The sequence below is a fragment of the Opisthocomus hoazin genome, chromosome 2, assembly GCF_030867145.1.
Source record: "Opisthocomus hoazin isolate bOpiHoa1 chromosome 2, bOpiHoa1.hap1, whole genome shotgun sequence".
Classification (NCBI taxonomy): Eukaryota; Metazoa; Chordata; class Aves; order Opisthocomiformes; family Opisthocomidae; genus Opisthocomus; species Opisthocomus hoazin.
In genome coordinates, this window is record NC_134415.1 from 11,127,202 (window position 1) to 11,155,071 (window position 27,870).

Consider the following 27,870-nt stretch of genomic DNA (forward strand, 5'->3'; position numbering starts at 1 on the left):
GTATTTGTTCGGATATAATTAGTTAATCTAACAGAATACAGAATTTAACTGTGCCACATCTTTCTCAGAAGATCATAACCACAAACTCTTCCTGTTGGCCATTATTGTGCTGTTCTGCCTGAAATGCAGGAAAGCTGACTGTATTCAGACTTTTAATTTAGTTGCTAACTTGTTATTGTGACAACATTTTTTTTTTTTCAGATGAGAATTCTGGCAACCACCAGTGTTAAAGTAAGTAAATTTTCCTCCTTCTGTTAAATCATTTGAATTAAAAATCAGTAGGTACTACAGTGAAATAATTAGAAACTGAGCATTATTCTAATGCTACTTCCGACCTTGAGACTTATGCATAATTTGGCGTAGAGTGCCATAAGTCAAACAGATACAATTTATTCCTTTCAGTTATGGAAACAATTGGGTAACTTCGTTTCTTTCCTCTGCTAAAAAAAAACCTCAGATAAATGCTCCATTTTATACCAAATTTTCCTTTACACATTACCTTTCCAGAATTTTTTTCTTCTAATTTCCAACACTACAACTGTCACTTTAAATTTTAAATAAGAAAAATTATAAGTTCATTAGTGAAAAACAGTTCTACATCTTGCTAAGTAGATAGGTTGGCCACACAGTATATACCTCAAAAGCTCATTTTTACTTTAAGTCTGCAGTGATACGCCCAGGGTAATGAGTTTCCTTTGGGTGACTTGCAGACAAGAGAACTGTCATCAGTCTTAACAAAGTGACATGACCCCTTGCCCTAAAAGTCCGTGTAGGTATAGTGTGTCAGGGGGCAGTGCGTTTTCACAGAATCACAGAATGGTAGGGGTTGGAAGGAACCTCTATGGGTCATCTAGTCCAACCCCCCTGCCGAAGCAGGGTCACCTACAGCAGGCTGCACAGGACCTTGTTCAGGCAGGTCCTGTATATCTCCAGAGAAGGAGACTCCACAACCTCCCTGGGCAGCCTGGTCCAGTGCTCCGTCACCCTCAAAGTCAAGTTCTTCCTCATGTTCAGACAGAACTTCCTCTGCTTCAGTTTGTGCCCATTGCCCCTTGTGCTGTCACTGGGCACCACTGAAAAGAGTCTGGCCCCATCCTCCTGACACCCACCCTTGAGATATTTATATTAGGTCCCCTCTCAGCCTTCTCTTCTTCAGGCTGAACAAGCCTAGCTCCCTCAGCCTCTCCTCGTAGGAGAGATGCTCCAGTCCCCTCATCATCCTTGTAGCCCTCTGCTGGACACTCTCCAGCAGCTCCTCATCTTTCTTGAAGTGAGGAGCCCAGACTGGACACAGTACTCCAGATGGGGCCTCACTAGGGCATTGTAGAGGGGAAGGAGAACCTCCCTCGACCTACTGGTCACACTCCTCCTAATGCATCCCAGGATTTCATTGGCCTTCTTGGCAGCCAGGGCACACTGCTGGCTCATGGTCAACCTGTTGTCCACCAGGACACCCAGGTCCCTCTCCACAGAGCTGCTCTCCAGCAGGTCGAACCCAAGCCTGTACTGATGCATGGGGTTGTTGCTGCCCACTGGGCAGTGTGCCGCCGTAGGGTCTTCCTCCTCTCTGATCACAAAGCACTAATCTTAGAATGATTCCTCAGTGGACGTGGAGGTCTTTTTGCTGTGGGAGTAGGACTATACCTGGCAGCCATGGCAGAATTAGGCACCACTGAATAACATCTCTGCCATAAAAAATGTGAAAGGAGGATATATTTAACATAAAAGTATCTTTGGTATTGTGCTGTAACACCATAATTGTTAGGATTGTGATTCCAAACAGATACAATGCCAAAACTTATAGCTTTAGTATCCACAGATAACACTGTTTGCTATCAGTGAGTACCCACTTGTGTTCAGCTCTGCACCAGATCTTTGTGGCCTAGACTGATCTGCTGCCTCTGTTGTCATTTGCCACTCTCCCATCATCTCCCAGCTGAGATGTTTTCACTTTTTCAGCCTTCGCTAGGAAAAGAAAGTAGTAGGTTAGAAATAGTTTGGACTCTTCCCAATTGGAATGGAGGATCATTGCTGCTGGGGTCAATCCATCAGATGGGATCATTACTGCTGAACACAGCAGTCTCTACCACAGGGTGTAAAGTCTTTCAGGGGAAAATCTTTGGCTTCCCAGAGATATTTATTGGCTGGGGAGTAGACAGTGAAGAGAAAAGAGAAACCCATGCCCACAACCTTATGAAATCCCTCTGGCTCTGCGTCTGAAAGATTTAATGGTATTTGGTGATGTCATGTTCCTTTTTTGTTGTTGTTGTTATATTCACTCTTTAGGTATCATAATTGTGAAATTTTGGGGTGGTCTAGTTAAAAACAACCGCTTCCTGCTTTGCCTTGTCTTGGGGAATAGGCAATCTTATTTAATATTCTTACTGAAGTGTTTGACCTGAACAATGCTGTGCTTAACTAATTTACTTTCGTTTCATCCTTCCTCTAAATACTGCACTGATAATAGGATTAAAATGGGCTTGAGGTTGAACTTTTTGATGGTTGTTAAAAGATTTTCATGTTTTCAGAGCACAGTATTTTAAGCTAAATTGTTCTTAAAATGGCAATTCTATATCCTTATCCCAAATCGCAATGAAATAAAGTTCTGGGTTGTTTTGAGAGAATATTTTTGCACTTTCCAGGCAGCTGAAATCTATGTTGCTATTAACTTGGGAATTCTTTGAGAGATATATCTCTAGAATTGGGTTCGGGGTTTTTTGTTTTAAAGTATGCTTATTAAAACTGGAACTTTGTATTTAAATAGCTTTTATCTAAACACTTCTTAAAAATCAAAGGCCAGTATCTTACCTGAGTGTAAATCATCACCCACCATTTGCTTATTAGAGATCTGGTGAACTATACTAGTTGAAGACCTCATCACCAAATGGTTATAATGTACAACTATGAATAATACCTCATGATTAATTTCTGGATAGCTAAAGAGAGAAAGCTGCCTTTGTCTTGCAGGGGTTACATTTCTTGTTTTCAGATCTGCAGAAATAACAGTCCATTCTTTTCTCACTGCAATTATTATGCCATTTTCATCTGTTTTAACATCATCATCAGTAGTGGCACTAGCTAATCGATCAAGCTATATATTTGTAGGCATTTCTGTGCAAAAGAAGTAAGGTGCTGAATTCAGAGATAAGTCATCAGACTCCAAACCTACTGTCCATTGATAAACAATGATGAGTGTAGAGGATGGCTAACAAATTGCAGAATAATCCTTATGTTCCTCTATCCTCTACCTTTTGGTGTTCTCATTCTTAAAGTGTTTCAGACCAGAGACCTACTCAACCAGAGTAACAGAGGTCTTGGCCCTGAGGATGCTGAGCCAGAAAGGCTGTGAAACACAGTAGTTCTGTGAATAAAATCCAGTGGATTGCAGCCATCAGAACTTTCCCAGCATCATGATGGTATAAACGGAACATGAACTATGAGTACAGATCATTTACTATTTTGTTCCAGGGATACTATGGAGAACAGGTCACTTCAAGAAAACCTGATTTCATTTCTGGATGAGATTATGTGACTGAGTGAAAACAATAAAGGCATAAATATAATACACTCAAAACTCTATATGGTGTTTAACTTAGTACCATATGACTTTCTGTTTTAAAATATGACCACTGAAAAAAACACTAGAGTGCATCTTAAATGGATTAAGAATTGCCCAGCTGACAGGTCCCAAAAATAGTACTCAGCATAGAATCATCATTGAATGATGATGGGAATACGGGTAGTGAACAAGTCACTTCTCTTGAAGAATGGAAAGGAAATTACTTTTAAATATACCATAGAAAGGCGTAAACAGACCCAGTGGATGAGCTGGACAAGCTGAAACAGAAACTGTATTGGAGATGAGGGAGTGAAGATAGAGCCCTTGAGTGACAGGGTGGAACAAGGAAATAATGAAAAGGTTGACCTGGTGCAGCTCCCTGGTTTGTCTGTCAAGTACTGCAGTGCTAACAAAAGAAATTCTTATAGCCTTTGCGCTAAAGCTGGAACTTTTTGCTTATAGTCTTTGGCAGACTTCTATCTGCCACTTTTCAGTGTATCATATTAATCTATTAATGTGTGCTACTTTCTTGAGGATTTTCGTACTATTAGTTTCTGAATAGTCTCAAGCCACACTAGGAGCCTGTTTTGGTCAAGAACTTTCATTCTGGATCTTAACAATAGAGCACCATGCTCTGCTGTTTACACAGCCTGTTTATTCCCCAGTCTGAGGTCCTTGAACAAGAACTGGCCTAAAAGGCAGTGCTAGCTAACTTGAACAATCTCTCTGTCTCTGTTAGGCTCTGAGCTTCTCAGTGGACATTCTCTGGACCATGCTATGCAGGAAGCCAAACTCAGTTATCATAGTGGTGTCTACAGCCCTTTATATCCACTGATGTCTGGTGTAATTTAAGTAACTCCACTGGAATTATTAAAGACAAATTTAGTGCAATTTGTCTTAAGATGAGAATCTTTCAGTTACATACATGAAAACACTTCTATTACTACCTGTTCCAGGAAACTTCAATTGTTTTTCTCTCTTTTTTAGTGAAACAGTATCTAATGATAATCATGTCTCAAAGCCAGTGGATGCTACAATACGATGGCTAGGATGCTTCACTGTAAAAGGAAGATCAAGCTCAATTTTACTTGACTGGTTATTAAATGTTTACTTAACTGCAAGCAGACCTTTCTGTTGAGGAATTAGAGCATAGAGCTGTTCCTATTTGGACCAAAACAGTCAGAGCAGAAGGCACATGTTATTCCAACATCTGTTTCCCTTTCACTGCTAATTCTTTAGGGGAGTAATAGTCCTCAAACCTATGAGAGAAGGATTTTCCCTGAGAACATGCTAAGCATTAAGGTACCTTTACATAGCAATGCATGGGTGCATGTCCCTTGTTTCATTTGCTTAGGGACTAACTGCTGCCCAGTTCTTGTTTGACAGTCTGACTTTCTAGTCACAGGTACTGTGACAAGAGAGGGAAGCTGAAGCCCATGTTCATACCCTGTTTGATGGCTCAGCATCATTAGCTACATGGAGAGAACAGTGAGAGAGAAAATGATATGCAGAATTGCCTAATAAACTGGAACCAAAGTTATTCTGTGGATTGGTGGGAAGCAGAGACTATTAAGGCCCTGTAGAGTGTAAGTATGTGGACTAACTTAGACTTCAATGTAATTAAGAAAGTAACTAAATTTTGTAAAATTTAGTTTCTTAGTTGTGGAAAGTTAAGTGTTTCTCATGTTTCCTGCATGGGAAAGGTTGAATCTCATTTATCTGTGCATATGAATATCTAAGATAAATTGATTTACTCCAGTGGCTATATCAGATTTTCAAAGGGGCAAAGGGTCCCTGGCATATGTTTCTATCATCAGTGAGAAAGGATCTAGCTTTCTCTTTTCTGTTATTCTGTCCTGAGGAAAGGGCTCTGACCTCAGCTGAAAGAAGAACTTAAAAGTCTCTTTTTCTGGTGCCAGCACCCGGTAAATACTCAGTGCAGTTTTACCTGCAGGTAGACATGGGATAAGAAGAAAAAGGCAAGACTTCACAGAATGTCAAAAAGGTGACCTATAGCTCCTTTAGAAGAAAACTTCAGAGTAGACTTTGATAGTAGCCTTTGAGACAGAGAGGTTAAAGGCAAACATTCACTTTTTGAGACATTTAAAGAAACTTGTCTGGAAACTGTAGCTCACTGCTGGACACACGAACATCATTGTTCTAATACTTTGCTAAATTCCTCTGTTAGAATTAGTAAATTGTGCCCCAAGAGAAAAATATCCCCTGCCAGCCTGAACGACAACAGCCATTTTCACTCTGTCCTATGTTCTGAAAGTATTTTAATTTGATCATCAGTATGGGAAAACAGAATAGCAGCCTTAAGCTAATATGCCTAAAAGATGTTAAAGTATGATGAAGACATTTACCTTGAGCTGCCAAGCTAATCTCTAGCCTTTCGCGCTCATTCTTCCTTAGCTGTTATCAGACATCTGACTTACTTTCTTCTGTTTTCCAAGATTATCCTCACGGGATTACTGAGTTGTTTCTCCCAACTAGGTGAGAAATCTTGGTGTTCAGCTGGGCTAAGTCCCCTCTCGAGGCCTATACTGACTGACTTCGAAGGATTCAGTTACCAGGACAGAATATATGGGAGACAGAACTTTCATAGGAGGGACACATTTGATCTGTAAATAAGGACCAGTCATGCCTTCTCAGATCACTGTCGTGTAATGTGATTTGTTTCGTTTAAGTCTTTCAAAGTAATATCTGAGATACTTGGCTGTATTTCTAGACAAGTATATGAAGTAGAGTTTTTGGTATCAATGTTTTAAGTCTTTTCATCAAAGCCAGTTTTATTGCCTACAATTCAACTACAACACAAAAAAGAAAACAGAGGGACACAATATCTGAAGGGTGGGTGTCAGGAGGATGGGGCCAAGCTCTTTTCAGTGGTGCCCAGCGACAGGACAAGGGGCAATGGGCACAAACTGAGGCACAGGAAGTTCCGTCTGAACATGAGGAAGAACTTCTTCCCTCTGAGGGTGACGGAGCCCTGGAACAGGCTGCCCAGGGAGGTTGTGGAGTCTCCTTCTCTGGAGATATTCAAGACCCGCCTGGACAAGGTCCTGTGCAGCCTACTGTAGGTGACCCTGCTTTGGCAGGAGGGTTGGACTAGATGACCCACAGAGGTCCCTTCCAACCCCTACTATTCTGTGATTCTGTGATTCTGTGATTCTGTGACATCTATATCTTAGACTCTCTTTGTAAGTAGTCAAGTGCAAAGATTCTCCTTACCTCTTGCTTTTGAACTTCCTTTTGCCTCTATACCAACTCACTACATATGATAGCCTGCAAAACCTTTGCAAAATGCAGCTCTGTTACTTTGACTGCATCATCACAAACCGGCACTACAAAACAGTAGCTTAATTACAAATGTAAAAGCAGCTTTTTCATACCAGTTGGTCATTGTTATCTGACATTATTGTAAGGACTCGAAAAAGCCACAGATAATAAAGTCTTCTGTAAGAATGACCAGGCAAACCATAAGGACCCTGCAGGGCTAACATTTTCCATAAGTTTATTGTAGAAAGCAGCACAAGAAATCCTTGTAAAGGTATTACCACTTGCCCACAGGCCATTAGGAAGGAAACCAGCTTTCTCCTGCAACAGTGTTGACATCACTCTGTCAGGATTTTGGACCCTTTACACTAACAGCAACATCAATGTTGTGTACAACAATGGAAATAAAAGTAGAAGCATCAGCAGCTGCCTTGAGTTCACCGCGGGTTTAGTCTTATGCTTCTTGCTTCTTAACTCTCTTTGTGATTGTAAACTGTATCTTTAGCAACATACGTCCCTGTTTTAGCTGCTTAAGTACTTCCACTGGAACTGGTTTTTAGAGGTATATGTAGGTATAGCGTACTTCAAGAACTGCCAAAAAAGTGTTGTTGTTTAAGTCTGCATCAAATGTTTCTTTGTCACTTTAATCTAGAAAAGAAAGATGTTTCAGTCAGTGTTATTTTATAGATGCTCTAAATTATTTTAAAGTAACAGATAATTGTGCCATTGCAGACATGACAGAAAATGCCCTGTATTTCAATATGTAAACTCAACACAGAAGTAAGATAAATATAAAAGCCTATATAATAAACTGTGAAAGAATATTGCTGAAATAAGATTTTGAAAACTTACCAAAATGGAAATGAAGTGGAGCACATTCCATTTCAATCCTGCTCTCATTTAAGAAGGTCCACTACATTTTTGGGGAAAAAAATCAAATAGCTATTAATGTTTCAGGAAAAAACCACCCCAAATTCTGGCCAGTGTAGTAGTGAATTTGAGACCCTGATCATAACACTTTGCAAGAGAAATTATTTTACATTAAGACCAATATAGTTGCAAGTATACTTGAAAGATGGCTTAATATGGGCAGATGCACTGTAAATCTTTGTAAATACTTGACCTACCTATTAAAATTATTTAATATCATTTACTTATTTTCATAAGCTCTTCTTTAGCTACCCTTTTATTTCCACCAGGATTCTGCTTGGATCACTGGATGTGATTTCCTACCTCAGCTGGAATGTGTCGTGGCTGTAACTGAAAGGACAGTCATCGTCTGGGACTATAAATCAAAAGGGAGTCAGGTAGTATGTTGCATCAGGCAAATGTTAAATAAATAGGCAGCCTGAAAAAGATTAGTGTTTGTTTTCAATGTATATTCACATTCCTTTTGTCTAATAGGTGAAGGCATTAACTTTTGTCTTTGTAGGAACTCAGTGAAGCAGTGGAATTTATACTAAAGAAGGAACACCGTTCCCACACTAAGTGGGATTATTAGACTGTCTTAAAAATTTGGAAGAAAGAGGAAAACTTTGTACTGTGTTGCCAACAAACCGTTAAATAATTTATTTTCTATGTGTATCTAGTGCATACGTGTGTATATGTATAGCTAATGTATGTGCATATGAATATGTATATCTCGGAATCTATTAAGAATCACGGGAGAGGTTTCCCAAAGAATTTAACGTAGACTCCTTTGTGGTAACTTCCTGGTTTAAAGAAAATATTTCTTTATATCCTGCATTTTGTTCAGGAGTTTCCAAGAGCAAAAGCTTCTTGATGTTGACAGTGTATATGTCCAAACAATTAAAGTTTCTTGAATGCCTTATTACAAAATATGATTCTTGCAAGGATTTCTGATCCATACCTTAGACTTTTCCTCTTGTTTCTGGGGCTTTTTCTGAGTTGACTGAAAAAATTAGAGGAAGAAAAGTAAAAGTTTTAGGATAAGATCAAGCCTTAGGATTTTTTTTTTAATTGTTCTCTATATTAAAAGGCCTCTCCCCAAATGCAGACAGGTCAATGGAAGTCTTTCTGTCAATCAAATTAGACGCCTGGGAAGGAAGTCTCCAAAATGTATTCTCCAGTCATTACTCTCCAGGTTTCCTCCAGTCATTGCATCTCTAAGAGTTGAAACTCTCCTATGGCTGAATGGCAGCAGTTCTCTTTCAAGGCCCCAGGAATAATATATAGACAGTTCCGTATTTGTGTTATGTCTCTTTAATGTTTCTGTGCTACACAGACAGCAATGAAGCAGTTAATTCCTATGTCATGTGAACCGTAGGCAGGTTCGGTTGGCAAGGATGCTTTAATCAAATAGCAGATGGAGTCAGGCAGTAGAACCAATAAACTGTATAATGCAGATGACCCAAAATCCCATTCCCAGGACTTCACAGTCTAGCAAAATGCCACAATGGCTTGCAGCTGTATTCATTCCCACTATCTCAATTCCTGAAAATTCAAACACCTGCCCATATAAGTACATTTGCTACTCCCAGGCTTTGTTAATGATTAGGACTCTGATGTAATTTCTCTCTATGTGTTACTGCGGCATTTTGTGGTTTGAATAATTCTTTAATTTGTCTGTCTCCCATTTTCTTGTAGACAGCATCTTATTTTTGAACAGGAAACCATATACAATCTTAACAAATATATCATCCCACTTAGCATGGTGAGATCCTCCCTTAAACTTGTAGTTAATATTTCCTCACTGAAATGGAAAAGGCTACCTACCACATAAAGCCTCACTGAAATCCTTATAAATTTGCATTCAACTTCACTTGATGATGATCTTCCATGCATTTCTAATACAAGGAAACAGCTATCACAGGGGGAGCTTAAAAAAATAAGGAATTGAATGGTGATGTAAGTAGCATGTCAGTCAACTCAAGGACTCGTGTGCAATGTCTAATAAACTATCTACCATATTTCACAGAATAATTGCTTTATCATCAAACCAATGGAAAATGGTCTGCTCTGTGTCTGCACGGTGACTATGCCAGATCACCTGGCTGAGGATAATATCCTAATGGGAGATGATAAGGGTTATGTTCACCTGCTTACTGTGACCAGTGATCACTTTGGATTGAAACAAAGTAAAGGCAAAAAAGAATCAAAACTTTGGGTCTTGAACTCCAAAAGTTTTAACATGTAAGTTGCTTATGATAAAATATTATCAGTCTGGCTTTTTTTTTTAATTTGCATTTTCTCTGGCCTAAATGGAGGATTAGTTTTTATGTATAAATTAACCCCACCACAAAGGAAATTTTTCAAACTGCAGGAAGTATGATTTGCTTGTTGTTGTGTGAGGGAAATGCCATAATTTTCAGTAGATCTTACAAGAGAGAGGCTGCAGAGCAAAATTCCAGAGAAGAATTCACTATTGCTGTTATCCAGTTTGACTTAGGCACAGATTTGTTGTGCCCAATTATATGGAGGCATAACTTCTGTTAGAGAAGTGCATGATTCAACCCTAACTTTAGCTGTGCTTGCTTTTGAGCTGGGAGAATGGTTCTGTATCTGCCCTGGATATTAAATGCTAGCATTGGTTATGTATAATCTCACTGACAAAATCCCTGTCCACCTATGGGCATATTACAGTAGATGCTAATATATCCTAATAACATCTCAATTTATATCCCTAGTGTTAAACGCAAGCTACATGATGACTGCGTTGTGAAAGTTAAGTATATTTCTGACCTAAATTGTTTTGGATCCTGCTCCTCAGACAGCATTCATTCATTAGTTTTGGATGACATAAAGCGACTAGAGGACAACTTGTAAGTATAGGACATCTTCTGAAAAAAATAGACCTTTTGCTTTATATCTCTGCATGAGATCAGTGCCTTTTGAGATGATGTCTTGTTGTATTGAAGCTGTCTTTTCTACAAGCATTGTAAATACAAACAAAAATACAACTACTGAAATATTTGAACACTTTTGTTTGTTAGCTTTTGATTTAGGAAACAACTGTCTATATATGTTCATTACTCACAAGCTTTAAAAATAATTTACGTTGACAGTGTTGTCTGCTCCAACTTCTCCTGAGCTGGCAAATCTTAGTTTAGAAAATTGATTGGTTTCTTACATGTATATTGTATATCCATTCATTTAAAATTTATATCCACACTAAAGTATATTCAACTAAGTTTCATTTACAATTTCAGTTTCACAAGTTTCAGTTACACAAGCTTAAACCAAGAAAGCAATTTACTCTGAGAGCTATGAAATGGATTTACTATGCAGCAGGAAAGGGGTTGTGGCCTCCTTATTTGTGCCATGTCATTCATATGGCCCATCAGTGTGATAGCTGATTCCAAGCCTTATTAGTCTGTGATTTTAGAACAGCTTATAGCCCAATTAAAAAATAAATAATACAAACACTATTTGATGTAAAAAGGAACTATAAATAACCTAGAGACAGAACTTTTCATTCAAATATCTCAAAGCACTGTGAATGTTAGATCAGCTTCACAATTCCTCTGTGAATTACATCCAGAGATTAACAGATTTTTAAGACTAGTAGCAACAATTATCTCTTTTTTCTCTCTTGTATAACACAAACCTTAAATATTGACACAGTAATTCTTACATCAATCCAATAACTTTAGGTTTTATGAGTATAGCATGTCTGTTGTGGATGTGAAGGTGAAACGAAGTAATTATAGCTTGTGCAAGGTCACGTACAGTGTCAGGAGAAAAGCTGAGAAATCTTATTTGATTTTGCTGGGAGTTTGGGAAAAACATAATTAATTTGAGGAGAAAGGAAAAAAAAGACTGCGGAGGCAAAAGTATAGTCAAAAGACTATATGCTACCACCACATAATATTTGTTATACAGAACATTAACTGCAAATATCTTGGTAGGTCTTTTTCATTTAACACTGACAATGATTGTGTCTCCAGTTCCAATAAATACATTTCTCTTAGCAGCTTCATGCAGCATCTAAATGAAATTATATTTAGACAACTGAAAAATTACACAGTGTTAAAATGAAATTAGTGGCCCTAGAAATAGCTATGGATCAAATCCCTTTGAAATGCCCATTCCATAAGTAATTATGGTTGAAATGTATGATTTATTGGTGCTAGCAAAATAGATTTCCCCAATTAACTTTGGAGCAAGCAATTGTTACTGTGCTTGAAGAGGGATGCAATGTATCTTGTCTCCTATGTGACTATTAAGTTTCTTTGTGGATAATGGCTGATGAGCAGTTATAATCTTTTCTTGTATCCAAAAAAAGGGAGGCGTGGATGGGATCACGGGGTGCTTCTGTTGCAGGGCCATGACTTGGGAAGGACTTCACACTGCTGAAACCTCTTATTCACACTGCTGTTATAAGAGTATCAAAACTGTTCATTAAAGAGCCAATAGACAGTTACATAGAAGTATTAAAATTCAGAAACAAAGGAAAAAAGATGAGAAATCTTGAGGAAATCTGCCAATCACACTTTTAAATCAATTACTTGCTATTTTGTCCCATCAAGAGAATTAAGACTCCTCTGTTAGAGCTCTGGAAAGAAAGCTTTGCTCCCTCTAACTTACAGGGAATGAATAGTCTTTTATTTACACCTGTCTAGAAAGAGCAAGTTCTTTCATTAATTCCCAAAGTTTCCAGAGTCTTTTGTCAAATTTGCTGTCATCATCAGTTATAGTTTTCAATATTCATGGTTACTCTCCAACCCAGAATATATGAACTATCTGCTTGCCTGGATTTAAAAAAAAAAAAAATAAAAAAAAAAAAATGTGTACTCATTCTGTATGGCTTAATTACACTGACAGTTAGTGTTTCCTGGGAGAAAGAGGTGTTAACCATGCTATTGCTGACTCCAAAAATGAAGAAAATATTCACTCATTAGTAGCAAGGTATGAAACACTGAGAGACAAGCAGTAGTTGCTCAGAGGATGTGTTTAGAAGGGACACTGAGTCAATCTCGGTCTGCGTTAGTTTCTTGAATTCCTGTGCTTTTGCAGTGAATGCAACAGAATATTTCAGTCGAGTTTCAGAAGCTTGCAGTCTCTTCATGTTATTATACAACACAAAATAGGTACGAGAGACACTATTCATTAACCTATATATTATACGTAAGCAACAGAAAAGTAACTGCACTTACTTTATGCATAACAGAGGCCACAATAGACCTGCACATCCGAAACAGGCAAAGGCACTTGGCTTGATACTTTTCCTCAGTGATGAACTGCTTTAAGCACGTAGATGTGTGTGAAGGATTACTTTGGCAACAGCTACCATTTTAGGATTCTGTTTGGAGTGTGATTGATAAAGGATTCAGGTGTTCAAATCAGAGATGTATTAGTTTAATGGAAAGTGTACCCTGTTCCCATTTTATTGATGCTAGTATCTAAGTCACTATTATAAATCAATTTGCTTTTAACAAGAGATTGTATACATTATGCAAACACCTCTTCTATATACCACAGAAAAGTAAAGTGGAATGACTATAGACTGTATTTTCCTAATGTTTCTTACTTGATTAACTGTATTATTAATGATTACAGACCTGTAAAGGAGTTTTCTGTCCCTAGAGGGGTAAATGCCTTCACATACTGTGGAAAAGCAAAAGTCATTGTCACTGGGGGTAAGTATTGGGATTTTTTTCCAAGAGATTTTTCTGTTGTGAATTTTTTTCCCAGTTAAATATGATCAAACAAAGCTGATTTAGTATTCTAAGAATTTAAATAATGGCTTCTGTCTTAAATGATAGGAAACAATTCTGACTTTTAGTTGCTGGGAGCCTCACTCTGAAAAGTTACAGTTCCTGACAGGAATCTATCAAGGGCTCAGTGTGGGTTTGATTCAAGTATCATGTTATTTATATAATAAAACAAGAGAAACAGTATGTTGAACTACTCCAACGCACCTTTCCAAGTCACGGGAGCAACTGTCTTGGCCAGGTTATGCACAGTACCCCTTGCAGTATCAGTAGGGCTCCCACCCTTCCTATTACTCTTTGGCCATCCTTTCCTGTCTTAAGCAATCACATTTGCACATCTTAATACTTTCCATTGCTCTTCTCTCTGATCACGTTTCCCCAAAGCTTTACTGTTCATTCTTTTTTTCAAAGCAGACTGCAGAAATAGCACTGTTACATCCATTTCTTCCCTGTTGTCCAATAATTTTATGAGCCTTTCTACTGCAGTTGTCATATTTCATGCTGCAGAAATGTGGCTGGAGTATGGCAGCCATCTTGTTTGTATATTCTGTCTGACAGGGTGATGCCCTGGAGTGACATCGATGCTGCCAGTCTCCAAGGCTTCTGTAGGAAAATCTTGCTTAAAACTTTGTTAAAAATTGTTTTGAACAATGTATCACATAGCAATTCTTATGTCTATATTTAACAAGACGACAAAAATGGCTGAGGGTCTGCTGTCCAGCCTTGATAACATGCAAGACAGTAAAATAAATTTGGGAAAATAAAAAAGACCTAGACATGGGAAATAATGCAATTCAAGTTGAATTGTAGCAGTTTACCAAAGGGAAGACTGTGACAGGTATCAAAATAAATATCAGACAGTTCTATTGATTTTCTAAACACAAGATTTAAAGGGAAAGCAATAGGGCTATAGGAAAGTTATTAGTGAAAATTCTGAAGTTCAGCCTTGAGGGAGATCTTATTTATATCGATTACCTTGTCATAAAAAGTAATCTGGAGAAATTTACTAATGACATAAAGTAGAAAAGCCCTGTAAAACTGAATGTGGCTAATATTTCCTACAGGTAGAACTGGAGGATTTTACTGTAGTAGTAAAAACAGGGTGAATTGTCTGAATAGGACAGAAGGTCAATTACACAGGAACTAATAAAAATTTCTGCTATACATTGAAAACTCTTCTTATAGAAATAGCAGAAGAATAGAAAAGGCTGGATAAACTTCCTAAGAAAATAAGAATAGCTGTGGTAGGCCAGACCAAAGGTTTGCCTACCCTGCTATCCCCTCACTGATAGTGACCAGTGATAAACCCCTATGGCAGAGTATAGGAATAGGGCAATCATGCAGCAGTACTTGCCCTAGGTACCTGTGTTAGTTGAAATATCTGTTATACAGGTAACAAAGCATTAAGTTCTCTGAATTTGACACTAGTAAACCCTCACGTTGTGCTGGAATCCATTGTATGATTGATATGAGCCATGTTTGAGAAAGATCGGTTGAATATGGAAAAGGTGGGGGAAACCTGTCATAAAGAGACTAAACCTACCATATAGAGACTAAAAAGTGTATTTTCGACATCCTAGCAAAGTGACAATTAACAAGGAATACCATGGCTATCTTTAAAAATACCAGGAGAACAAATACTAGAGCAAAAATTAGAGCACTGTTGTTCTGAAAGTCTTCTGAATAGTGGCAGTCGCAGAAAGAAATATCCTTCTCAGTTTAAACTGAAGCTTGAAATTTTTGAAAATAATGGATTGTACATTTGTCTGTGGTGGCTGGAGGCTAGACTTGGAATGCAGAACCTCCTATCCCATCTAAACAGCTACTTGACCAGAATGTTTTAGAAGATAAGCATTCTCAACACTACATTTTAATTTGTCTTAACATTCACTGCACGGAAGTACAGAAAGCATGTGCAACATGACAGAAGTTTAATAATATTGTGTTCAAGAACTCTGTAATGATCATTTTGAAAAAGTGTAAGAATTGTACTTACATCTAACAATCTTCCAGTCTATTCCTGGATCAGAACATTTACATACCCTTGATTTGGAATCCTGTCTTGCTTGTTCACCCACTGGCCTTTGTCTTGATATTAAAAGGCATCCTTCTGCCTCTCACTCTCATTCCCAGTGCTTAGCCCTGCTGCTCCCTTTGAACACAAAAGGAAATTATTGTTGAGATGGATTACTAAGAGTCACAGAAGAAAGCAGGAGTGCATGGCTAAAGACGATGACAGGGTGGGATCATCTCTTTCAATTTCACTGTGAAGTTCAGATCAGCCAGGGGCTACTATGCAGCTGCACCCAGAATAAAGAGTAATCCTTCAGCGATTGAGAGATCCATCTACTGAAGTCTTCAAAAGTTGAGCTTTAGAGTTCAGTGCTCTATTAATAAGATGAAGTGCTCACAATGGCACAGCAGTCAGACTAAAGCACATTATGTTTGCCTCTGTATCTTAAAAGCCATCCCTCTCTCTTGTCTGGCTGAGAAATGCACATTGAGGATCCAGTTAATGAGAGAATGAAACTGTTTCAAATGAACATAGGCTAGTCTTGTTGATTAGCAAGCCTGCAATTTTGCCTGTAACATACGCTAGAAGTCAAAGATCAGAGTAGTTAAATAATTGAGGAATCATAATATATAAATTTTTTGCTGTCGTGCAAACATTTGTAAAAACTATTTTTATATATCACATTCAGCAATTAAAAGAAAAACAAGATCCAACCTTTGATTGCAGGCTAGCTTCTAAAGTAGATAAATCTGCTAACCACTTCACTAAGCCCCAATCTATTGTTGCTTAGCCAGGTGTTTATAGCACAAATGGTATGCAAAATACCATAATGTGTTATTGTATAGGAAGCGACTATTAAAAAATTCGTGTTTTAACACCCTTACTCTTCCATAATCTGTTGTATTTGAATATGTTCATGAGTTTGCCAGTGCTGCAACACAACCTAATTTTGTCTTCCAGATACTTGGCATTTAGAATAATCAATAAGAAAGATACAAGCAAGCCTAGTACAGAGTTCACTTTTCATGCTAAAAGCTAGAATTCTTCAACCAGTAAAATGATAAAAGCCTGATAGTGGCCTAAAATATGGAGCACATAGTAATTTAGAATAACTTTTCTGTGTAGCATTTTGCATTAATATTATGTCAAATGGTGAAGTGATATGATTTTCCTCTTATTCTGTATCCATTTCAATTCCAACTATGTCTTAATCATCACCTCAGGGAACAGCTACAGTAAAAATCAAATTATGTATGCATATAAAAGCTGGAGATGATCAGTTTTAAATTGTATGGTACATCAACTTTTAACCCTATTATTTCTTGAAATCCAGCTATTGTTCTCCTGTGAGCAATAAAGTAGGAGAACTATTATTGCTTTCTAAATGTAGCAGTAGCAGCTTAAGACTGATAAAAGGAATTCCTCTATGCTTGCTCAGTATCCTTTGTGTATTCCTGGCACAAGTGAAGTAACTGGTAACATCGTGTGTGTGTATATATATATATATATATATATTTTTTTTTTTTACTGGCACTATACATTGGTATTGACATTTTCAAGAAATCCCAGGAATCCTAGTTATAGAAATCATATCCTAGGACTCCACTAATACTAGTCCTCACAAGCATAAGCAGACTCTTTTCCATGATGCAGTCTGAAATATAAGAAGAACTTATGAAGACAGACAAGGCAGCACAAAAAAAGAAAAAAAGAAGGAGACATTGGTCAGTATGACAAACATATGAACTTGTGTTAGTTTACCAGATGTCCAACTGCTCTGAAAAGGTTTTGCAGATATTAAAACCCAAGATTATTTAAAAGGCAGGCTTGAAGTAATGATGAGTTGTTTTAAAAGAAAAAGGGGTCCTTCTGTGTAAGCAGCAGCATAGAAAGAAACCAGGAGTTATATTTTTCTTTTCTAGTTTATCAGAGGAAGCCAAGCAAAGCCTATCATTTTCTCCATTCAAAAATGCTGTTGTTCTCAAGGGAGTTTCAACACCACCGAAACGGAGATGTCTCAGCAGACTTGTAATACCACACAAATTGCAAAACTGTGTGAGCAAGGGAGACAATTTGACAAAGGATCACATGTTCAAAGAATGCATTGGAATCTACAACATCTAGCTAGAATAGAACTGTGGTCATAGAATCTGTCTTTTTAAAAAACCCTAAACACACGCTTTCCTAATCATTTATCTTGGAATGGAGTACACCAAACAGCCCATTCTGATTCAAATAATTGTTTTCACAGAATCTTAACAATTTGCTGTCTGATATGCAGACAGATAATTCATCTTCTTCAAGCTTTTCTTGAATGTGCTTAGTACACATGCCTTCTGTGTCAGGGTTCTGAATCCTGGAGCCACACTTGGAGCACAGAGAGCATAAACATTCCAGCAAATGTTCCAGTGAAGCAGTGAGGCAGCGAATGTTAGGGCCAATCTGGCATTAGTTCAGAAAGAGGGGAGAGAACACATCTACTATAGCCAAATCCCCCATTATCTCAACATCAGTAAAAGTAACAAAAACTAATCCACTATTTCACATGAGAAGCAAACAGCATTTTTAATGTAGGGAAAAATGTCTTTCCTAATGACACTTGTTCTTCCCGTTAATATCTTAAAGTAAAGGACATGTATTAGTGATTCGATTCTTAAAAGAAACTCTCTGTGCCACGATTCAAGGGCACTACTGTCCCTTCCATTCATCTGCCATCACCTCAGGAATACAAATAACCAAGCAAATAGGAAGTCTAGGAAAGATCCAGCTCCTCAAAAATGCAGCAAGAGGGTAGCTGGGTTGGTCAGATACTATCAACAGCTTCTACATAGTTCACCATCATTTTAAGACATGACAGTTTCCATTTGGGGCTGTTAAAGGGCATGTTTTTGAAGCAGTGTCTGTTCCCTCTGACTATAACTGATCTCACCAGTCTCACTGGAGGCTCCTGTCTATCATATTTCATATCCTCCTGTTGACCTCATGGAAGGTCTGCAAGCTGAGTTCTATTCCCATGGTCTTGTTTAATGTGTACAGGCCTGGTCACAAGGATTCTCCTGCCTTATGGGACCTGTTTACAATAGGCTAACACAGCACCTGGGGAAGTGAGCAGGGGCCCAGCCTGTTCTGCAGTTTCCCCATCCAAAAGGTCTTCACAAACCTCTTATGCAGTTACAGCCTTTTGAAGGTACTTCCTGCCATGCTTACTACACAGACAGCTAATCTGGAATAGTTTTGCCTGAAAGTGTCCCTGAACAGAAACTGGTTCCTGTTCAAGTTACTGCTGGTCAGCTACTTGTCCATGGCTCCTCTTTCCTATGCAGAAGTTCTCCCTCCATTGTGCCAGTAGAGCTGTTAGCGTGGTTGCATTCTCAGTCACACTTATGAAGTGATCTGGCATAAACCAAAATGACTTTCTATTGCAGCTCTTAAAAAAGTAGATCATTTCTCCAGTGAGCCTCTCTCCTTCAGGGAGAGGACACATACAGTGCAATCAATTTAACTGAGAGGAGAATAATATTTGATGGAGGAAAAGGGAGATGGAATGCTCCTAAATGAATCACACATTGCTGTATTAAGACAGAAAGGAACAGATCTCTGTAGAGAGACAGGGAGGGACCGACCAATGACAGCAGGTTGAACAAGCTTAAGGAAGATCCCCAGAGAGCAGGCTGCAAGAGCTGACCTTTAACTCTTCTCTGTCTTAACAAAAACAAGTTGAGCTTCACAGCCTTGAGGTTTCGTGAATGTTCTTTTGGGGCTTGTACTTCCTAGTCTATGTTTTTTTGGCTTTCTGCACTTCACTTTAAGCTGAGACAAAACTAAAACTCAAACTAAAGTCTAGATAAAATGGGGCTGTTTCACTTATTGTGTGTCAAAATAGAGTGTTCATCTAACTGCATATAATTCATGCAATTGCAATATTTGCCAGGAATTAAAAAATGTAAATAATATAAATTAATATAAATTAAGTAATGGCAAATTTAAACTGGGCTTGTGTCCTCCTTTCATGTGAAAAACATGAAATATTTTAGATCACTAGGTACAGTTGTGTTTACATCTGTATGTAAACCCAGGAGTTTACTAATACATTTTTAACAGCTTTGTGTTTTGAAATATTTATGGAAACTATTATGGAAATAGTACCAAAACATTAGTCTATAATGCATTTCCCTAAATTGTAGGTAAATTTAATGTTTGAACATACAAATAAATATGAAAGACCTAATTCTCATTTACTTCAAGACACAAAATCACTCATCAGCAGTTATTATTTCCTATCTGCCCTCAACTTTCATGTCTGCTCCCCTTCCTGTTCTGCATGCCCTTCATTTTCTGGCTAAGTGGACACAAATATTGTTTTGACATTTTTGTAAACTAGATCTTTGAAGGAAAAAATCTAAGCCTTGGTTCTATTTCTGTTAAAGTATTCCACTCCTACAGGACTAGTGCACGTAGTCACATCCAGTGTCCTTGACATTCCTCCAGCAAAATAAAAAGGTTTTGAAAGGCAAATCAGTTATGCGGTTTTAATACAAGTTTGGGCATAAGCTGGAATCCAGCCTTTAGAATGAAAAACTCACATCCTTATGTGGGAGATACCTACATGGTGAAAGCAGAGACTTATCAACGCTAAGCTCTCCATTACAAATCTTATTTGTAATACCAGTGACTATTCAGTCTTTCTGACTATAGATATTTGGTTTTTCTTTCAGGTGATGACAAACTGCTTCATTTGTGGCATCCTGCTGTTAACAGTAGGCCTACAGGGAAACTCTCAGGACACCGACATAGTGTTATGGAAATTGTGACGAATGAAAAAGATCAACATATCATCAGCCTCTCCTCTGCAAAGGTAAAACACTTTTCTTAAATTCATGGACATCAATGCTATAAATGCAAGCAGGAATCTGTTTTCGAGTATTTCTGATAGTATCTTGTCCTAATCTCATTGCTTATCAGTTAATTTACTTTAATAAAAAGGTGGAAGTTTAGCTTAAAATTTCCAAATTATTTTATATTGAGAAGCAAGACTAGAATGGAACTATTTGACATATTTGCTTTCTGAATGTGACAAAAAAAGTTACAATAGTAGACTCAATGTGACAAAATTAAAAATTCTGAATGCAACAGAAGAATACTTAAAATAGCTGGCTTCAGCAACTGCTAGAATTATAACATAACCTGTACCTGAAATCCTCGTTCAGCAGTGATCACCTGTAAAAACATCCTGCAGCTTCATTTACCCTTCTTTCTGCCTATAAGCCTACTAAATCCATAGGTGGCGTTTTTCTTACACTGGTGACTCTATACATAATGTTCAACCATTGACCTCTTACTGATCCAAACCATTGTCCATGAACAGCAATACTAATAAAATCAATAATAAAACTTCTTCAACCAAATATTGTAAGATTCTGCTGGAAAATGGATGGGTTTCCTTTGAGTTATTAGTGGAATCATGGCATCAATGGTGTATCTCATTTGTCAAAATGAGACTGATCAGGAGAGAATAAAAACTTCTAAAAATATGTACAAAAATGGAGTAGTGATGAATGACTATGGAGCAAGAGTCATCCTAAGCAATATTTTCAATATTCAGCAGAATTCAATATTTTCATTAACATCTGCAATGGAATAGAGAGCATACATACTAAATTAACCAGTTGCCCCAAACTGGTTAAGGCTGCAGGCGCTGGGCAGAAGTATTCGAGTTCAGAATGGTCATTAAAATTGAAGGTATGATCTGTGGAAGATACCTCCTATAAAGTCTTTGTTTCTGAATTGCAAGCGTTCTTCAGAACCAGTAAGTTACTTGTAACTGCATGCTAGATTAAAGGCAATATTGCAGTTATCCAATAAGTTTAGTAAAGCAGACAGAAATAAATTATTTTGTATTATGCTCATTGTTATGACCTTCTCCCTAACCATATGTCAAAAATTGTAGATAGAAATAAGTGAAAGACTTTTAACACAACGAGGGACTTATGCACTGAGGAAGATTGCCCCAGTGACATAACTTCAATGCAGAAGCACATTGTTGCCTTTTTGTTGTAAGGCCTTTTATCATGTTTTGTTTGCACTGTGTGTAAGCAATTGATTTGAACACTGCAAGTATTTCAGGTGCTTTCTGCAGCTGCAGTTTTTGCTTCTGAAGTCTGCTTTTAGTTTCAATTCCATGAGTTAGTCTTTTTATTATGAAATACGACTATACATCAGTTTAACCTTTTTGATCTGTGATGACTTGCAATTTTTTTTTTTTTTAAAAGAGCAGTCTGATTATCTGGAGGTCCAATTGTTGAATATGCCATGGATAAATTAGAGCTACACAATGCTTTTTTTAATTTATGTTTCATATTATGTCTTTATGTTATTTTTAGGATGCATGTGCTTTAATTTAGAGGACTGTTCTGTTTACTTTTCATCTGTTGCTGGATGGTCTGACTGGATTTCAGTCAACCTCCTCTGACACTGCCCAAGTCTGTTCACATGACTTAACTTTGCAAGTTGGGCAAATGATTCCAAAAGTACGGATCAGTCAGCAGGTCACTTGTGTCTACAGAGAAGTCCCATCTGTATGTGGTAGGGGAGAGAGGGAGGAAAAGTGTGGAGCAGAGATCTGAAAGGGTTGGGGGTTCTAGCATAGGTTTAGGCAGCCCTTAGTAAATGCAGAACTCCAGTATTAAGAGGCTTACTGTCTTGGACAGTCAACTTAAAATCCCCACCTTTCTAAGCAGAAAAAAATCTGTATTTGCAGTGAACCTGTGCTCAATCCCACTAAAAGATACACAAGCTGAAAGTCTCTAAGTCTGTCAATGAGTAATTGCATGAACAAGGCTTAAAAACACTGCAGAAACTATATGAGTTACATTCATTCAGCAGAGTACAGTTTAGCCTTTATTCATTACCATAAATGTGCAATCCAACTCCTGAGTAAACTGGAGAATTTGTCTGGCAATTGTTTTAACATGGGCCTTGCTACTTTGTGTGTTGACATTACTTTTCTGAAAAGTAAAATGCAAGTACTATATGGACTATTTTCTTTAAATCAGATTTGTATGCACCACAGTCTTCATCATGATAACTCATAATTTCAAGCTGTGTCTAAACTGTGAATTTCAAGAACTCTGTGCAGCTCTCATCCTGGTGCAAAACTTGGCTGCATCCTCACTTACTGTTAGCATAACCCTACATCCCATCACAGTTATCGCCACTGAAATGAACCTAGGCACAAACAAAACAGAGATCCACAGGGCTGTTTGTCCAGTTTCACATCCAGATTATCAGGGAGCAAGGACTCTGGGATGAACTGCAGTAAGCTATTGTTTCAGTGTACTGTACAGTTCAGATACAGTGGTAAAATCTACATGTACCATTGTGGCACTTGACCTGAGTTCTCTGGTCAAAGTTAGCTATAGACATTGTGCTCTCAGCACTGCCTGTGGTAAAATAAAAAAAAAAACTGAGGCTCACGCATTTCATATCAATTCGTCTTGTTTCTGTCAGTCCCCCTGTATATAAGGTAATCTTAAGAAAGAGTAATTATTTATCTAGTGCTGTAAACAAAGTATAAAAATCAGAAGTACAGCTCTACTACAATAAAACTAATCTGGATGATCTTGATATAGATGATATTCTTCAGGAAATACCAAATGATCACTTTGGCCCTCTTTCATGCTTAACCAGTCAAAGTTGTGTTATGCAACCTAATGCATAGACAGCTGGAGGTAAGTCCGGATCTTTTCACAGTCTCTTCTAAAAGGAGAGGTGGTGCCAAAATCTGAAATGTATATGCATGGCTTCTTCGTTTGCAAGGAGAAAAATAGTCACTGCCAGTGCTGAATTAGTCACTAGTTCTCACATCTTTCTAGAATCATGAGATGATGTAAAACAAGCATCAGTCAAATACATCCAGTGAAAGAAAAATATCAAAGGTTTTCCTTATTCTTCCCTAGATCAGTTCTGCTTGTCACATGGGAGACATCTGCTGTCTGAGTAGAGCTGTCTTCTTGCAGGGCTTTGGGTTTTTTTTGTGGTAGACCTCAATAGATCTGCAGAGAGCACACACTCACTTGGGCATCAAAAATCAGTACTGTATTTGGTGGCAGACAAGCACAGGACACACTGCACTGAAACCTGGAATTCATGTGAATTGTTCTGAGCAGACTTCTTCATCTAGACTAGGGCATTTTGTCTGGTGTGCAATACACCTTTCTGGAAAACACTGAAGAAACCTTCTGTGATAATTTAGCTGAAACAAGATTGCCCTGGGCCAGTAATAACAAAACAAACTTATTATTATGACATTATTATTATATTTGTTAATTATTTGTGTATGTCCTTTAGTCATAGGAACTAGTAGTAGTGATGCTGGCGAAGAGGGGAGGCACAGGCAGGGAGTGTCATAATTCTGTGCTGCTGGACTTGCTTCAGAATATAATATTCCTGGAAATAAATTTGTTCCTGGTCTTCCAGATTGTGAAGACCTTAAAGGTAACAGTGTGGATAGATGCAATTACAGCTGTAGTCCACAGCCATGTGTTTTTCTTCAGCTGTTCAGTTAAGTGAATTTACTAGGAGATTTGCAATATCAATATGATCTTTTTCTTCTTAATCATAGGAATACGTTCCAGATCTTGTGTTGAGATTTCCTACAAACACAAACTATTCTCTGTGTTAAATTATATATTACAGACCAACAGGATCCACATTCATCACAACTACACTTACAGTGTGTCTGTCTTGACTTATGTTTTGGTTGAAAATATTTCCAAAAAAGGAAATACTGTTAAATTTGTCTGAAGGTGTCTTTTGTGTCATTGTGCCAAAGCACCGACTCAGGTTTTCGTATAATACATGGACTCTTTCCTAAAGTGTCAGCATGTTGCAGTCATAGAATCATAGAATCATTGAATGGTTTGGGTTGGAAGGGACCTAATAGATCATCCAGTTCCACCCCCCTGCCATGGGCAGGGACACCTTCCACTAGACCAGGTTGCTCAAAGCCCCGTCCAGCCTGGCCTGGAACACTTCCAAGGAGGGGGCATCCACAGCTTCTCTGGAAAACCTGTGCCACTGCCTCACCACCCTCAGAGTAAAGAATTTCTTCCTTATACCTAATCTAAATCTACCCTCTTTCAGTTTAAAGCCATTACCCCTTGTTCTGTCACTACAGACCCTTGTAAAAAGTCCCTCTCCAGCTTTCTTGTAGGCCCCTTTCAGGTACTGGAAGGCTGCTCTAAGGTCCCCCCAGAGCCTTCTCTTCTCCAGGCTGAACAGCCCCAACTCTCTCAGCCTGTCCTCACAGAAGAGGGGTTCCAGCGCTCAGATTGTTTTTGTGGCCTTCTCTGGACCTGCTCCAAGAGGTCCATGTCTGTCCTATGCTGAGGGCTCCAGAGCTGTACGCAGGACTCCTGGGGGGGAGTGTCTCACCAGAGCAGAGCACAGGGGAAGAATCCCCCGCCTCAACCTGCTGCCCACGCTGCTTTTGGTGCAGCCCAGGGCACGGCTGGCCTTCCGGGCTGCAAGCACACATTGCTGGGTCATGCCGAGCTTCTCGTCAACCAGCACCCTCAAGTTCTTCTCGTCAGGGCTGCTCTCAGTCCATTCTTTGCCCAGCCTGTATTGGAGAGAGTCCAGCAGAGGGCTACGAGGATGATGAGGGGACTGGAGCATCTCTTCTACGAGGAGAGGCTGAGGGAGCTGGGCTTGTTCAGCCTGAAGAAGAGAAGGCTGCGAGGGGACCTAATAAATGCTTCTAAATATCTCAAGGGTGGGTGTCAGGAGGATGGGGCCAGACTCTTTTCAGTGGTGCCCAGTGACAGGACAAGGGGCAATGGGCACAAACTGAAGCAGAGGAAGTTCCGTCTGAACATGAGGAAGAACTTCTTCCCTCTGAGGGTGACGGAGCACTGGAACAGGCTGCCCAGGGAGGTTGTGGAGTCTCCTTCTCTGGAGATATTCAAGACCCACCTGGACAAGATCCTGTGCAGCTTGCTGTAGGTGACCCTGCTTTGGCAGGAGGGTTGGACTAGATGACCCACAGAGGTCCCTTCCAACCCCGAGCATTCTGTGATTCTGTGATTGCCCTGACCCATGTGTGGGACTTGGCTTTGTTGAACCTCATGAGGTTCACACAGTCCCACCTCTCTAGCTTGTCCAGGTCCCTCTGCATGGCATCCCTTCCCTCCAGCATATCAACCGCACCACACAGCTTGGTGTCATCAGCAAACTTGCTGAGGGTGCACTCAGTCCCACTGTCCATGATGCCAACAAAGATGTTAAACAATGCCGGTCCCAATACTGACCCCTGAGGAAGGCCACTTGTCACTGGTCTCCACTTGGACATCGCGTCATTGACCATAACTCTTTGAGTGCGACCATGCAGCCAATTCCTTACCCACCAACTTGTCCATATGTCAAATCCATGATGATGATATGCAGGACAGTGTCAAATGCTTTGCACAATTCCAGATAGATGAAGTCGGTAGATCTTCCCTTATCCACCGATGCTGTAACCCTGTCATAGAAGACCATCAGATCTGCCAGGCCCGATTTGCCCTTAGTGAAGCCATGTTGGCTGTCACCAGTCATGTCCTTATTTTCCATGTGCCTTAGCATAGGTTCCAGAAGGATCTGCTCCATGATCTTGCCAGGCATAGAGGTGAGACTGACTGGCCTGTAGTTCAGGCCTGATTACTGACTGTAATCAGTCATAGATTAGGTTATTGGAATGAAAGTGAAAGTGTAGGTATTTAACTGTAAATACAAATGCACATAACTCTTTGATTGGAATTATTCCGCAGAAGACACTAACCCAGTTTTCAGGAAACATTTTTTTCCAAAATGGCTGCAACAGCTTATTCTCCTGATTTATGCCTGTAATTTCATTGATACTTATCAATTGGGAGTTATAAAAAGAGGAATGAGTAATGTATTTCCCACTGTTACAACTATTTTACACTTTTTTCCTTAGGTCTGAGAGACTACAATGTAAAATAATACTGGTTATTCAAGCACTGAAGCAGTATCTTTTTTATTGAAGAGAAATGTTTGTAAATCCTTTAAAAAGCACTGTCTTTGGACTTGGAATTACAGCTAAGCAGCATCCTCAGATGCTTCAGGATACACTAGATAGACAATGAATCAAGACATGGGTTGAGTGTTTCAAGCCAGGCAAGGCAAGACTGTCCTGCATAAAGGTACTTGATCTGCCTGGTTATTACATTGACATTACAGCATTTTTCTACAAATACTGTAATTTAATAGAAATTGCTAGCTTTTTTTTAAAATGAGCCCAGTCAGCTGAAGAATTAGTTCTACAGAGTGTATGGTAATATGAGAGCAATCTGTGGAGTAGAGAAATAATGGAAAACTGACCTGGCTCTCCAGCCTACAGAGAAGAATGCTGCATAGGAAATCTCTGCTGTGTTTATCTTTTTCTTCTCTCTCATGTCACTCAGCCCTTCATTGGCCCTTCCTCTCTATAGCTAGTTTGTCCATTCTTACTCTCATCCTGCGGCCTGAAGCATTTATTACTTCATTTTTTCATATTGCATAACTCTTTGAATGCATTCAGGAAGCATTGAGAAAAAAAACGGTCATAGGGACAGGAGTTATTAAGCCTGGAGATGTGGCAGGAAGCAGGTCATTACCTGAAAGATGATCTTACACTCTTAACGCTCTGTGGAAACAAGAAGATTAAGGCCGATGGCAGAGACCAGAGCAGACTGCACAGCCCTTGTGCTGAAAGGCTGTGAAGCAGTGACAACCGCTCTCTCATTTAGTGCAGAGCAGGGATTCACAACTAGAACAGTGGTGGCTACAACTTCATGTCTTGCCTACCTGAGTTGTCAATGGCAGTCAGTAAGTGAAAGTTTGCTACACCAGTTGTTCCATGGATTTTGCTAGAATGCCTCCAATGGTTGAATTGGACCACTTAAGTGAGTCAAGTGAGCAAGATCTGAGCCTACCGGCTTCCATGCATAAAAACAATCTCAGTTTTGTTTCATGATCAGTAGGGCTAGGGTAAGGAGTATATTGCCAGCCTTTACACTAGTGTACCACATAACTTGTAAACAACACAAAACCTTTGTTTTAAATCAGTGAATGGAATGTTCTTTGGTCTTTTTCTCTTTAAAAGTAATTTAATTTTTGGCAGTTAATAATGAAAGAGCAATGCACACATTTACACATGGCAGGAGAGCAGTGCAATAAACAGGGTGACTTCTCGCATCTCCATTCTGGGGCATGGCAGAGTTTCATTTCATTCATCATTTCTTAAAAATCTGATGCAGTTAACTTGATGCAAGCACATGAACACATCCTTTCTGAAATTTGCCCAC

At 38.9% G+C, this 27,870-nt stretch overlaps 1 protein-coding gene across 1 annotated transcript in view; it reads left to right on the plus strand.

Annotated features, from left to right (window-relative positions):
• Window positions 1-27,870, plus strand: part of WDR64 (WD repeat domain 64) — a 76,766-nt gene that overhangs the window by 14,507 nt on the left and 34,389 nt on the right. Inside the window, exons 6-11 of the mRNA XM_075444226.1 lie at window positions 202-231; window positions 8,038-8,145; window positions 9,777-9,991; window positions 10,486-10,620; window positions 13,358-13,437; window positions 20,242-20,381. Of these exons, the coding sequence (XP_075300341.1) occupies window positions 202-231; window positions 8,038-8,145; window positions 9,777-9,991; window positions 10,486-10,620; window positions 13,358-13,437; window positions 20,242-20,381 (708 nt within the window). The remainder of the gene's footprint in view (window positions 1-201; window positions 232-8,037; window positions 8,146-9,776; window positions 9,992-10,485; window positions 10,621-13,357; window positions 13,438-20,241; window positions 20,382-27,870) is intronic.